This window comes from Magnolia sinica, chromosome 4 (genome assembly GCF_029962835.1).
Source record: "Magnolia sinica isolate HGM2019 chromosome 4, MsV1, whole genome shotgun sequence".
In the NCBI taxonomy this organism is placed as follows: domain Eukaryota; kingdom Viridiplantae; phylum Streptophyta; class Magnoliopsida; order Magnoliales; family Magnoliaceae; genus Magnolia; species Magnolia sinica.
The window spans coordinates 21539544-21555319 of NC_080576.1; the positions used below are offsets into that span (position 1 = coordinate 21539544).

Genomic DNA, 15776 nt, shown 5'->3' on the forward strand with positions numbered 1-15776 from the left:
GGTAACGGCCACCACCATTACCTTTTACAATGCAGGTCATAATGGCTGTTACGGCCCCCATAATGGCCGTTACGGTCTCTTTTTTATTATTATTAAAAAAAAAACTCTAAAAAACATGTCCAGTAATGTTGAAAAAAAAAAATCCAAAAAACTTGTATTTGCCCTATTACAGACCATTACAAGGTCGTTACGGCCAGTGTTGTGAATAGCGTTGTAGCGTTGCGAATAGCGTACGCCTCCGGAGCATGCTCCATTTTGGTTAAAATAAAAGATGTAATTTGTTCTGTGAATTTGTAAAGTGTTTTAAAATGGTGGTGACTCATATTTCTCACACGTGGCAACATGCAGATCTATCCAGACCATCCTTCACACACGTGGCACTGCGTAGATTATAAACATGTGCTCATTTAACCTTTTCTACAATCTAAACCATTCAAAAATGGGCCTCCAAATGTACGGATGAGGCTTTTTTCCTCTTAGGAGATGGTGGGAGACTCATATTTAAAAAATAATAATAATAAAAACCTTTTAACTTAAAAGGTTACAAAGGCTTTCTTTCGAAAGCCCTATCTCGATGTCACATTTGCCACAACAAGCTTCCTGGAGAACTTCGATTCTCTCGATCCAAAGGCCCCTTGAAGACGAAATTTTGGGCATTGAATCGACCCCATGGGAGCATCTTATTACAATGGAGAAATCACATTTCCCCCATTTCGCAGCCGCATGGATACATAGCTCAAAAAAATCAGTTTCCGTTGATTAAATCTCTATTCAAGGTATGTTTTGGCCCTTTAATCATTGCTAATGGGTTTTCTTTTTATTTATGTTGGAAAGTTGTGGTTATTTTTTCATTTTTTTCAATTTTTTTCTTTGTGGGGTCCTCTGTAGTGTTTTATGTCATAGCCCGCATGCATGGAGTCCACTATGGTGTGTGTATGGTATGGCCCACATGTGTGGGGCCCACTGTGATGTGTGTATGGCATGGCCCACATGCATGGGGCCCACTGTGATGTGTGTATGGCATGGCCCAACTGCATATGGTGTCCAACTGTCTACTCAGTAGTGTATACTGTCCATCTGTGAATTTTATTTTTTCAGTAAATTATGGTTAAATGACTATCAATTGGGAATTTTTTGTTTTTGATGTGCTACTAATTTGATTTAGTTTAAATATGTGAATTGGCTTGCTTTTACTTGAAAAATGAAACATGTGTAGACATTTCCATTTTATTTTTTTTTGCATTTTTTTCATATTTATTCTTACAATGTATTATATGTTTTCTATTTTTTTAATATAAAAAAAAAAAAAAGTATCGTGCAGCTTACGCTACACGCTATAGGGGGCTGAATGCTACGAAATACGCTACGCGCTATTTAAAACAATGGTTATGGCCTTTATAAGGGGCAAAACGAGCCATTAACGGCAGTTATGGGTCAGTTTTATTTCATAACGGCTGTTACGCCCATTACACGAGGTCTGCCTTTGACCATCCTTGGAGCTCCCATCTTGAAAGAGCCCAATTTATGATCATGTGCAGGATTCTTCTTTTTAAACATGCCGTCGATGATACTGAATTTTTGAAGACACTTGCATTTCTTTCCTTCCACACTCCCCATGATATCCCAAAGAAACACATATTCCATGGTCTCCTTACACCTTGAATGGAGTGGCCAACCACTCTGTAACTATTTTTCCAGTGGATGTACTGAAAGGCCATCCTACCCCCAACCAAGAAAGGAGGAAAAAAGAAAAAGCAGCCCAAACCTCCCTAACCAGAAGGCAATGGTAGAATTAGGTGATCACTGGATTCTTCATCTTTTCAACACAACACACATGTTTGGGAAAGATATTTTACCAATATCATATGCAAGTCCACAATATATCATATGCAAATCTCTGATGTCAGATAGAAAGGAATGCAAATCTAGAATTGGATGGACACCAAGGTGGCCTACCGGCAGCAAAGTAATGCAGTTGATCTGTGGATCAACCATCCCATTAGATTGCCACTTTAATTACAATGATATAGGATAGGCCCACTGCTATTCCCACCACAAGATCTGGGTATTTGCAGTACTTCACAAAACGCAACAGATGATTTCAATTCCAGCACAACTAGACCTACTGGCAGCAAATATTCAACAAAATAAGCATGTAAACTGAAATGGTAAGAATTCTCAAACAAATTCAGCCTTCAACCAGAATTTCCAGCATGTGCAAATTCCAGAAACTATAATGGATTTCCAGCACATAAACCTTAAAATACCATTGTTTCATGCGTAACCAACATAAAGAAGAAGAGAAGATCAACTATCATTAACAAAAAAGCATTCAAAAGAATCCAACAAGACCCAAAACATCCCCACATTTTTGTCTTCTGGCCAGAACATACAACAAATGTTCATCTAATCTATCTATTGTGGCTGATAAACAACCCTTCATACTTTTCTAGATAACAGGAAAACTCCCCCTAATCTTTATAACACTAGAACAACAACTCTTAGATAGCAAATGAAAAGTTTGGAATAACAGTTCAACATCCACGTGGACTTGGAATCCTTTACAAGACTAAAAACCCTTGCTTACCCACACATAAAATGCCCTTTTGAGTGATGTCATGAGATGTTATTGATGGGACAATGTTAGCAAGGGGTCGGCCCTTTCCTTTGATCTTCAAATGCTGCACACAAGCGCTTCTTTGCTGCTGCTAGAAGCTACTTTTGGATATATGTCCACAAGACAGACACTGGGACTGGATCATGGCTGTTCTTGGGTTATAATGAGCCTCACACTAGGCCTCATTTGGGTCCTCTTCGGATCCCAAATACGCAGTACCCCAATGCAAGCACCAGCAACATCTCCTAAACTTACCTTTCTTCACATTTACATCACGCGGATAAATGATGATTGGACCAAAGATTACTTGAGAAGCAAAAATATAGGTGTCAATTTGGTGATAGTAACCAGTTACACTCGCGCTTTTGAGTTTGAGGAACCTGGAATGACTAGTCAGTTTCAGTTTACATGGCTTATAGTTTTGTGAGAGTGGTGAACATTGCAATAAAAACTTCATCCCTCGTTCACTTGTTTTATATATTGAAAACTTAACTCAAAGGGGGGATTCATCCCTCCAACTCTTGACAACCTTCCATTTTATTTGATATCAGGTGATGAGGCAGAGTGGTTAGAGAGAAATTGATGGAGAGGAGATTAAAAGGTTGTGAAGGAACCTGGCAATGACAATGCCAAGGCCAGATGGATTCTCATTTGCATACTTCCACTCTCAAAGGGACGTGATGAAAGGGATATAATGAAATTGATGGTAGAATTTCATTATCATTCAAAAGCTAAATAAAGGAATCAATGCAACATTTTTATTGCTTATCGCAAAGGGGAGAGAGGCTGAGGTGAAGCACATTCAGCCAATTAGCCTAGACCCTAGAGGGGATTGCCTACAAATTCTAGCCCCTTGTGTTGTCATCCTAGGGGAATGATTCCTAAGGTAGAATCACATTTTCAAGGCACTTCTGTGAACAGCCACGAAATTCTAAAGGGAGTCTTTGTGGCAAATGAAAATATCCATTCCAGGAAGGTAAATGAAGGTCTGGGCAACTTGTACATGGTAGACGTGGAGAAGGACATTCACATTGAGTAAGATTCCCTCCCTTACCTCCTTAGAATGGGATCCAAAGACTGTGGAAGTCGATAAAGGAATTTATATCCACTATGTCCTATTCAACCATTGTGAACTGCTCCCATATTAGGGTTTTTTCAAGGAGATCCTCTCTCGCCCCTTTTGCTTACTATAGTTGCAGGTCTTAGTAGATTATTTGACTGAGTGTGGTATATTTGACATTATTAAGTTGGGATCCCTAGAAGTTAGCATTACTCATCGCTGATGCCATGTTGCCATTGTGCAAGGCTTCCGAGGATCAAGTGGATAATCTTAAATGCATTCCAAGATGCTTTGAGATGGTCTCTCATGTCCAAGATAATCTTAGAAAAGTGGCATGGTCAGGATAGCCATGGAGAATGGTAGAGCAGAAACTTTGACTAGAAGATTGGGTTGCAAAAAGGAATCTTCCCTAATACTCATTCGGGATTTCTGTCGGGAGCAAATGCAAACTTTGTAGTTCGGCAGACGCATCACTCTCTTGGATTACTACATTTTTTTCAAAGATGCCAAAGGTTTTCACGAACAAATTGAAAAGAATTCAAGGTAAACTTTATTGGGAAGGTAAGAATTAGAAGCAAAAGTATCATTTAATCAATTGGAAGGAGGTCCAAAAATCTATTAAAAAATAATAATAAATAAATAAATAAATAAGAAGGCAGGTTTGGGGTTGTGGGGGATTAAGAGAGCCAAATTAGAGCCTCTTCAGCAAATGCTCTTTGGAGGAAGACTCTAGTAAATTATTGTTTTGAAGTCATTAGAGGAAGAGCGATGCGAAATATTGACTATAGGAAAGATGAGCACACACCAGCCGTTTGGCATCCTTTAATTAAGTATTTACACCCAGAAGGGAGAAGATGTGAAAGTTTGGATATGAAACTTGAGTGGCTTGTTCTCCTAAAAGTCACTCTTTTCACATAAGTTAAAAATCAAAGGGGGAATTTTGCCATGTGCTCTCATTTGGGGGGTATTTGATGCCACCTGGGGTGGAAGCTTCATGCGAACAAACACAACCAAGCCGACCGGCTCCTCACTCTTGATCACCTACAAAATAGAAGCGCAGACATCCTAACATGTGCGATAAAGAAAGGTTCATTTATTTCTTTGCCTAGGATGACAAAAAAAGATTTGGGGCCGTTCCTCAATCTATTTGGGATCCTCTTTGACCTTTCATCATAAGCTCGTGGATGTGGTAAAAGAGTCGCGGCATTGGTCATTCACAGATGGGGATAAAACCTTTGGCTTATGGTCCAATTGATTTGTTGAGGAATTCATAAAGAGCAAAAATAAGTCCATTTTCAAGAATGGCATTGAACCGATTTGTGAGATGGGGGTAGAATGAAGAGCAATTTTATAAAGTGGGTCATGTCTAGGACTAATGTTGTAAACAGGCCAAATACGGGTTAGATATTTCAATATCCATATCCGACATCAGACTTGGATATTGGATACAAATACGGAACCGGATATTGTTCAAAGAAGTCAAATATAAGTTGGATATAGGTTGGATATGGATATTATGCAAAGATGTCATATGTAAGTTGGATATTAGGGTAATCGGCTATCCAACTAATATCTTCTTTTTTTTTTTTTTTAAGTGAAATAACTAATAAAATTAACAAAAATACCTAAAAATAAAATAAATTCCATAACACAGTTAGCTAATATCAAACTACAAATCATAAAGCATCACTACAAAAACTTGCCAACTTTGACAAAAGATACAGCCAATAATAGCAATTGTCACCATATCAACTTCATTATCTATGTCAATATAGATCAACACCATATATATTGACATATCAATCAACACCGTAAAATATAATGCATCGTATATTAGTATTTAATATTTTAGTCAAAAGAACTATTGGTTAAATTATGAAAATGCTATGTCGTAATTGGGTAAGTGGATAAGAATATGGTAATATCCGTAGTATCCGCATTTGACCCGCTTAGAAGTCGAGTAATTGGGTGATTGCGTTTATAAAAAAAAAAAAAAATTGAACAGAGCAAAAATTACATATCCGTATCCGATTTTCGCATGTCAGAAATGTCGGGTGAACAAGTAAATGGATATTCATTGCAGCCCTATCTAGGACTGAATTTCAAGGGGTTCCACCATTCAATTTGTGTTTTAATGGGTTCTAGTTTCTTAAGGGTCATTTGGATGCATGTAAAGTTTTAGGTTGTAAACACTCTACTTTAGACCTGAAAATAGTTTCGGTGTAAACTGTTTTCGTGCTATTTTGTATGGCTTTTAAGTGATAATCTGTTTACAGGTAAAAAAATTGTGTTTGGCTAAGTGTTTACAATGTATAAAGTAGGTGTTCACACCACATAGAGCTTAGGGCAGTAAATCCAGCCAAGTTTGGCAAATCGCACAAAAAGGACTTGATTTTTTTGGGCCCTAGGTGAGCATCAAAGTACACACGAACTGGACGGATTGGATATCCACCACCCATAATAGTGGGCCTCAAATGCAATCTAGAAGTTTTTAATGATGAATGTCTCATCCTTCCCTCTTGTGTGGTCTATTTGATGATCAATCGAGCTTTTTTTTTTGGTGGGGGAAGCCATAGGATAGGAGAGCATTAAGGAAAGCACACGAACTGGATGTACCGTACACATTGCGGTGAGCCTCACACATCACAGGTGTGTATCAACCATCATGTTCTATCATGTATATTGTCTTTTTAGCTGTAAAGACTTTACTTGTAATCCGAAAAAAGCTTTTTGCCATGTTTCAGATTATAGCTAGAAGTTGTAATGTATTTACGGCCTGTAAAGCCTTTATAGGCAAATGCGGGTATCCAAACAGCCCATGTAATCCCTTTACAACTTACGGATTTTATAGGCATCCAAACAACCCCTAATTGTTAAATGAGAAGAACAAGCTGAAAATGTGATCCATTGTGAAACCCTCTTAGGAAATTGAACTCTAAGGATTCATGCGTGGCTATGTGGTATCAGAGGAATCTTTCATGATGAAAAGGGCCAGATCCATATGGCTAATTTGTTGTCCAAAGAGGGTTGATCGATCTTTCTTGTGTCTTGATGTAGCACTTGTTTGTTAGTTTTTAGTAAATTCATTATTGAATGTAAAAAAATGAAAAGAAATAAAAACTCCATTGGAAAACTTAGAATCATATCCATATCACGTAAGTCCTAACCCATTATCACTTTACAACAACAAAAAACTAAAGATTATACTCATGTGAAAACTCAGGTACTAAAAACCCACAGTACTTTGGGATGCAGTGGATAAGCCCATGACAAACCTTGCTAAATGGGGATCTAAATTCGAGATGTGCCTCTAATGCTCAGGCAAGCTTTACTTGAAAGCTAGAATTATTTGAGATGCGACCTCATTTTGATGAGGCCAAACTGCAGGAAACTTTACTGTTTTCTGCAACATTGAAAAACATGAAACTGCATGCATGTGGACTTTTACAATTCTTGAACTAAAACCATCTTGCTTTACACTTGTCCATCCATGCAAAACCATATTGTGTCACTGATCGTTGTTTTTCCTAAAACTAATTGCAGCTCATGGGAAGATTAAGCTCAATTTCTGTCTGAATGGATCAACACTTTGTTATGGGACTTCCACAGGATCTTTAGTCCCCTGCAAAGGCATTTGTTTACAGTTGTTTACAGTTTTCCAGCAAGATAGCTACTATTGAGTAAAAGATGGAACAAAGATTAGATCGCATGCTCAAGTAATTAATTCATCATCAGACATCAAACCGACAAGCATTTTCTCAACGAATACTACCTAAAATTTACCATAAAGATTTGACAACAACCGCCCGCAAAACTTGCTACATGTTACTTCTCCTGAGCAAGTAGAGCCATGAAAGAGAATAAATTTCTATGATGTCAAGGACAAAAAAAATCCAGCAGCACAATCATATCAAAATGTCCACATGCAATTAAATGCCCGGAAATAAAGGAAGCACACAATTGAAAATTAAGAGAAAGAAGAGACAGGAACATCATTAAAAAAATAAAAAGAGTTCAGAACCATTAACACGGACAAAAGAACACTGAGTGAAAGAACAAACCTCAGAAGACGGTTCAACCTCTTCAGATTCTTTGGAACTTCCCAATAGGCTCCTTCTTTTATCTGATTTTGACTTGGGCAAGTATGCCACGATGGCTGAAATCAGGGAAAGAAAAAGGAACTGCATGAATGCTGGATTCTACTCCACGAGCTTGACCAATTGATAAAAAAGGGAATCTTACAGTGTGTCCTCCCAAATGCAGACAAAGGCTGATATTCAGGATCATTTGGATCTGGAGGATAACCCGACCGAGCAAAGAAAACATGTGCATACAGGCTCCCATTATTCTTCACAGCCTGGAATGGATTACATAAGATTCATTATTTCATATAACAACAATGAATTTGGAGACAAAGAAAGCCTTCCACCATGTCAAACTTCACAGGAAAAAATGATATCTGAATAGTACTATTGGCAATACCTCCGATGGATAATACTTCAACGAATGAGACCTACTGCTATCTCGTCCCCAAACTGCATACGGAACATTTGTCTCATGCCAAACAAGGGCACCCTCGTTACCAAAGTCGTTGAACTTTTCATATTCAGAAATATAAAGCCACATGTCCTAATCAAGAATAGAATCATAATCAACATAAATTAGTGAGTGAAACAACGAGAGAGAGAGAGAGAGAGAGAGAGAGAGAGAGAGAGAGAGAGAGAGATCAGCCGGGAACAAGGTTACTTGAAAATAAAGAAATGACAACGTGTCCCGATATTTAAGAAGAAAAACTGACCACAGTATCATATAATAGTTCAAAAGAACCATCATCGTTATCACTGTCTTGTCCAACATACTTTGACATGATGTTCTCATGATTGCTTGGCAAAAGATAAAATCTACGGGAGCGTAGTTGGTCCGCTTCTTCAGCGGCCCCGCGCTCTCTGTATTTCTCTTTTTGCCTTTTATTACAATGTTCGTCATCTTTCAAACAAACAAACAAAAAAAAAAAAAGGATAAAATCTACGGGAGTATAAAAGCTAAAAAAAAAAATTGGTTGAAAATATCGGTCGCAAAGGTGCACTTATTCCAAAGTTATTTGCACAGAAATGAGAAAGAAACGTTAGCTTCATTTGCTACTCATGTTACTAAAGTGTGTCTAGAATCCAGATGCCCAAAAATCATGATTAACTTCCTTTTTCTTAAGCAGCAAAAATTTTACAGTAAAAAGAAACATCAGGACACAAAAGAGCCCACTTAGTCATGCAAGAGGGCAAATATGATGAGGAACCATCAAATTAGAACAAGGCCGAGCCTACCCCCCCAACTAGCATCAAAAGATTCCCTATTACAACCATGAAAGGTATTAAGCCCCATAGCGCAATAGACTACCCTACTCCAAGCCCTTTGGAAGACCACATGACTTTTTGATTAACTTCCTAAGTATTCAAAATGAGAAATTGGCCATCAAATTGTATTTATAGTTCTTTCAGGCCCACCATAAGGGCCTGTTTGGCCGGGCGAATCCCATGGGATTAGGAGGGATGGGATGGATTTTAAGGTAATGATGGTGGTGTCAGTGGATTGGTTTAAGATCCATGGGATTGCTATATCCCGGGACAAGTTCACTGGGTCTGTTTGGCACGCCCAGCATATCCCGGGATTTTACCTTCCAATCCGTCCAACCAAGGGATGGGATCAATTTTAAGGTAATGATGGTAATGTCAGTGGATTGTTTTAAGATCCATGGGATTGCTTATATCCCGGGACAAGTTCACCGGGTCTGTTTGGCTCGTCATGCATATCCCGGCATATTGCGATCCCATCCCTCCTAATACCGTGGGATCGGTCTGGCCAAACAGGCCCAAAAAGTAGCATGATCGCAATTTGAATGAGTCCTTCAATATGATGTTAAACGACGTACTATGATTTGGTCATTTCCACTGAATCGAAGCAGTTACCTCAAATCAACACAATATAAAGCCAAAAGCAGTGTGAAATAGACAGTAAATCAAACAATGCTTTGGGGGATTGATAACAAAGAAAACAATGTAACCATGTCAAAGTAACTAAGGATGAGCCACAGCATATCGAATGCTAAACACGAATAATAGGTATTCAGCACAGCAATATTAACCAGTCTAAAACCCAAATCAGACCAGACAGACAGACCGGAACGAACAACCAAAGAGGGCCCAGTCACTATAACTCGGGTCAATTAGGTAACTGCTTTATTGGAAAAAACAAAATATCACTACTAAAAACTCAAATCCACATTCCACAACCTCTACTCCAAAATCAGACACCATAACCACTGTGCTGGTGCACAAGTTACCTGTTAAATTCATTCACTTCTATTATTTTTTGGTTGACAACATTTCTGGGCCAAAACAGGTCTCTGACTAGTTGGACAGTGGTTTTTTATGATAGTGCGACCAACTCCTCGAACCCTAGACCTTGGGGTGTACAAAACCATAACAAGGGCCACTTTGTATAGAGGCGGGACCAAACCTCCCACAAATATGAGTTGGGGATCCAGTCCTGGTTAAAACATTGATACCAAGAACTTTAAACAAGTCAGTGTGACATTTTCCAAAGGCAAACCATTTACGGCAAAGATAGAGGACCAAGCTCTCTTTTGATCTTTCCTGCCATAAGGGGACCAAATGCACGAAATCAAAGTGGACACAACAAAGACATAGCTGGGTTCTTCCTTCAATAGAGGAAGACACCAAATCGCCTCAACATCCCAATGGCAGAATGCTTCCCAACCACCAAAAGATTGATAGAGAAACCTCCCCATGATCAATGCTAGGGTTTACTGAGAAACTTGCATGGGTATCCGAAGCCCACATAGCAGGGGGTCTTCAAGTTACATAAGTAAGACCCATGCCATTCATCAACTAAGGTTCACTTTGAGTATGACATGGCCCAAAAACAGGCTGGCCTACACATCAAGCGCATCACACTTGTCAGAGAAAATTACTGTTACATCAAAACCGCCAACAGTCAGTCCACATCTATTGCAAGCATGTGGTTTGTCTGATGAGTGGACCAACCTGAATTTTGAACTAGGACAGACTCAAAGTGGGAGGTATGTCATGAATGGCCCCAACTTCACTCATGTGCCATAAACACCCTGCACATCACACACAGATGAGTACATTTAGCACTCCTCCTGAAGCCATTACACTTAATTCCAATCTACGAATCCCCACTACCAATCAACCAGAAGCCTCTAACTCAACCGCCACCTCCTCCTCAGGAGCAAGAACCCAATATCGAATCAATCCTCACCCTTTCACCAGAAGGAAAAAAAAAAAAAAAAAACTCTACATGATCTCAACCACCTACCAACAATTCCGAACCCAAAAAATGGACGCTCAGATTTCGCCTGACTGTGGCCTAGAATCCGCGCTGAGATCACCGTAAGTTGTTCTCCATCTTATTAGCAGCACTGTTCAGACCCTACGCTCGACTAAAGAAATTCATTTTTCTTTCATCACCACCCATTGAAAGAACACTAAAACGCGTGCTTAGGGTTTTGCGAGTTTTGATGGGGAAAAGCATGACAGACACTAATCGCATAGATAATAACTACTGAAATTATAGATATAGAGACAGATAGAGAGATAGAGAGAGAAGAGAGAACTGACAAGAGGCTCGCCCTTTTGGAAGATATTAGAGATGAGTTGGGAAGGATCGGAGGGCTTTTTGGGAGAGAAGAACTTCATCGCGAAATACCAGAAAACCGCCATCCGTATGATGCCCGAGAGCATCTGCCCGAAACTCTGCGGCTGCTGCTGGCGCGGCCTCTGTTGTGGCTCCGCCGGTGGAAGAGGAGGCTGATCCGATGGTGGCGCCATTTCCCGCCCTAGAAAGACAGAAAGATGGGAAAGCGAGATCTTGGGCTCTGCTAGAGACGGCAGAGTGAGTGTTTCTCTTTTGAGAGAGGCGGAAGATATTACTAGGATTGTTATGGACGCGAGTTTACCGTATCCCATTACTAATCCCTTGTAACCAAAAAAAAAACCTGTGGGGCCTACCACGATGTCCATGTAAAATCCACTCCGTCCATCGGTTTCCCCATCTCATTTTAGCTTGACATTGACGAAATGGGACATATCTGACCTCAATTGGGCCACACGACAGAAAACAGTGGAAATGGAAACTCCCGCCATTGAAACCTTATTGGGCTCACAAAAGTTCTGGATCAGGTTGATATTTGTATTTCCGATTTATCCTGGTAGGAGTCAATTTATGAACGGGTTGGATGGCATATAAACATCATGGTTGGCTGAGAAAGGTTATAATAGTGGGAGTTTCCATCCCAACTATTTCATTTCGTGTGGCCACTTGAGTTTTGATCCGCCTCGTTTTTTGGTTCAGACCCTATCATCATCTAAAGAAACTGATGGACGGAGTGGATCTCACAAGGATATCTCAGTAGGTCCCGTAGGGATTTAGGTTACAGGTGTTGTGGGCCTTGCAGGAAACTAGCGTCCGATTATTAAGGGGGTCATTTGATACTCCGCCAGCATTCGATACCTGATATACAGGTACTCTTGGATTGTAAACGTAGCAAACGTTTACTCCTGTCAAATCCGCTAAAATTGTATAACCCACTTTCTGTATCCAAATTCCATAAAATCATAGTGGTTGACCTATCCTAACCTCTGATTTATTGACAGTTGTTTACCAAAATTGGACCATTAGATATTTTTATTTCAACCATCCAATAAAAGTGTACCAATCAGACAGTCAGATAATCAAATAAGTATAATTTTGGCTGTTGATCCATCCCATCTGGGAGACGTATGCATTTTCTAACTTCAAAGTGCCTGAGTATCAACAATTGCACTCTGCCAGAGTATCTCATTGTTTTATATATTTCAAAAGAGGAATTATATCTTATGCGCGGTCTACGTCTTTTGACAGCAAGCACGGTTTCCAAGATAAGTGGGGTGGGGCCAGCCATTTGCTAATCCAGACCGTTGTTGTTGCGTATGAACCGTGACACGCATGTTCTATCCATCATAATACCATTATTGAATTTCTCAGTTGAATGTGGACTGGTGTTGTATATATCTTCCCTGCCGTTGAGATGTGGGCCACAATTGAAAAGGTTCAGATCATACTTTTGAGGTTGTGTAGGAATTAGTCCGTCCAAAATGAGATGAAACAGACCAATGGTCCAGATTCGGCCAAGCTTAGTGTGGTTAAAAACCCACGTGTACTCGGCATCGTCTTGCGTGGCGTGGCATATGAGGCCTCTTATAACGAGAGCTGCGGGACAGATTTCACTGTGACGAGAAAACCCCTGTGAAAGGTCGAAAACTCAGCAGCCGACTCACAACGCGTTGGTTGGACGCGAATAGGTACTACCCCCGGTTCGGAGCTCGGGTCAGGCAGAGGCTCCGAGTGCCACTGAAGGACCACTGTGATGTATGAATTCCACACCGTTCATATATTTTTTTTATATATCATTTTAGATTACCACCCCAAAAATAGCGAAGAGCCAAGTCTCAAATGGACCACACAGCAGGGAAATCCCTACCGTTGAAAATTTCTTAATGATCACGGAAGTTTTGGATTAAGATGATATTTGTTCTTTAACGTCATCTAGGTGTATATGATCATATCAACAGGTTGGATGGAAAATAAACAACATGGTGGACCCTAAGAAGGTTTCAATGGTGGCCGACCTTAGCACCGCTGCTTCCTGCTCTGTGGTCTACTTGAGACTTGGATCTGCCTCATTTTTTGTCCACTATTTTAAAATGATATAAAAAAATAGATGAACGGTGTGGATAAAATTCATACATCAAGGTGGACCCTCAGTAGCCCTCGGAGCCTCCGCCTGTACTGAGCTCCGAACATGCGAGGGTAGTACCTAATCCGCTCCCACGTTGGTTAATCGAGTAAGGGTAGGTAAATGAATCAACTCGCAGTGGTGGAGAATCTTTACGAGTTGGTGCGATCGTGAGGGATTTACTTGATGTTCTGCCCGTGCATGACTCTTGAGACGCAAGCACTATTAAATTGCATAATCGAATGGGGAGTTTTCTGATACAGTGGTACCATATAACACTTGATAGGCAGGAACTCTTAAGCAGCACAGATAATGGCCATTTAAGTTAAGCCATTTAATATTGTGGAACACACCTTTGCTGGATATCAGTCACCATATCATATTACTTAATCAATCCACATGTACTCGTGGACGCCTGTTTGATAAAAAAGATCCACCACATATTTTTCATCTTAAATCGTCCAATAAATATTCAGCACTTTGGTGGCCAAACAACTTTTTTGTTCCTGAAACTGTTGACATCCAGCTTGCTACAGCCGTATCAAACAATTTAAAAAACACCACTTGCCAGTTATGCACATGCTGTGAAGATGAATGTCAGAGTGTAAATGTAAAAAATTATGTGTGTTGGGAAATATTAAATGCTAGCGATAAGCAAAACTTAGTCAAAATTAGTAATAAAAAATTACAGGGCAAAGCTATATTTAATGCCAGAGATTGGCAAAACTTAGTCAAATTTAATAATAAAAGTTATAGCACAAAGTTTCCCGTGCACATTACATTATGGGAATAACAGGATGAAAGCATGTATGATCCGTCAAACAACCATTTTCATGGTATCAGAGTTATAACGATCCTGATTCGGCATCTCCTTCATCACCGATACCATCTCCTGACAGATCCGGCCCCTCCTACGTCAGAAAAACTTGTTTCGGACCACCTCTACACTCCTTCTACGCTCCTACTGCATTAACAGCCCCGTCTGATCTTCCCCGGCCCCGTCCGCTCTTCCTCACCCCCGTCCGATCTTCCCCAAGCCTGCACGCCCCTGTTGCACCCGCCCCTGCTGCACTCACAACTGCTGCATCCGACCCCTCCTGCTGTGCACGCCCCTGTCAGATCACTTCCGTCCGCACGTACGTCTGTACCTACTGCATTCGCACGTACATCCGATGCCTACTACACTTCCTACTACATCCAATCACCTCCTACTGCGCACATCCTGTTATCTCTGTCTAAACCATTTTGCTGTTCTGATCTGTTGCCGTTTGCTGGCTACGGTTCTGATATATTTGGTGGTGATATAAATCTTATTGTTAATTGTTGTTCTGTTCTATTGTTGTTTGCTGATTGTTGTTCTGATCTATTTGGTGGTGATATAAACCCTTTTGTTGATTACTATTCTGATCTGTTGTTGTTTTATTGCCTGCAACTAACTCTCCTGCTCCAAGGTACCTTCTTCTTTGGCGTAGTTTATATCTCTTCCTATCTATGGACAAAGACTCCCGTACAGAGGCCCCACGATGTAATTTCGATGGCACCAATAACAATTTATGGGTCATCTACTTTCAAAGTTTTCTCAAGGGTCGTGGTTTGTAAGGACTGATTGATAGATCTGTTACTGTCCTCGCTTCCACTGATGCCAACAGAATGGCTGATTGGGAAATGAAAAATGAACGGATTATTACCTGGATTCTTAATTCTATCGATCGATCAATAGCTATTAGCCTCACGCCACAAAGCACTGCTAAGGCTATGTGGGAGCATCTCCAGATAATATATTAACAGAGTAATGCCGCTAGGTTATACCGCCTAAAACAAGATTTGGTTCACCTTACTCAGGGTGACAAAAGTATACAATCTTTTCTATGCTACAATAGTTACAATTTGGACAGAGATGGCGATGATGGATCCCAACTTTCCAAATGACTTTAAAATATTCTACACAATGCGCGAGAGTGCGCAAGTTAGACAGTTTTTTATGAAACTGCGTCCGGAATTTGAGCATTGTAGGGATGTTCTCTTGAACCGTAGCCCAACTCCTTCAATGAACTAGGTTATTAATGATTTATTAGCAAAGGAACAACAACTGCAGGTCCTCTCTCAGGGGACATCTCAGGGACCATTTGGCCTGGCACTTACTGTATCCACCTCTGCAGTAAATCGTGGTTCCACTCCTTTAACTTGTCGCAGTTGTAACAAAGTGGGACATGTCGTCGCTCAGTGCAAAGATTGGTGCACGTATTGTCGAATGACTGATCATGGTCTTCAAAACTGTCGTTCAC

The 15776-nt window shown here is 40.2% G+C and overlaps 1 protein-coding gene across 1 annotated transcript in view; it reads right to left on the reverse strand.

Annotated features, from left to right (window-relative positions):
* The window catches only part of LOC131242735 (uncharacterized), a 28166-nt gene extending 16537 nt beyond the window's left edge, over positions 1-11629 (reverse strand). The window contains exons 1-4 of the mRNA XM_058241567.1: positions 11336-11629; positions 8160-8306; positions 7920-8034; positions 7739-7833 (exon numbers count right to left, since the gene is read on the reverse strand). Coding sequence (XP_058097550.1) covers positions 7739-7833; positions 7920-8034; positions 8160-8306; positions 11336-11545 — 567 coding nt within the window. The 5' untranslated portion in view covers positions 11546-11629. The remainder of the gene's footprint in view (positions 1-7738; positions 7834-7919; positions 8035-8159; positions 8307-11335) is intronic.
* Between the last annotated feature and the right edge of the window lie 4147 nt (positions 11630-15776).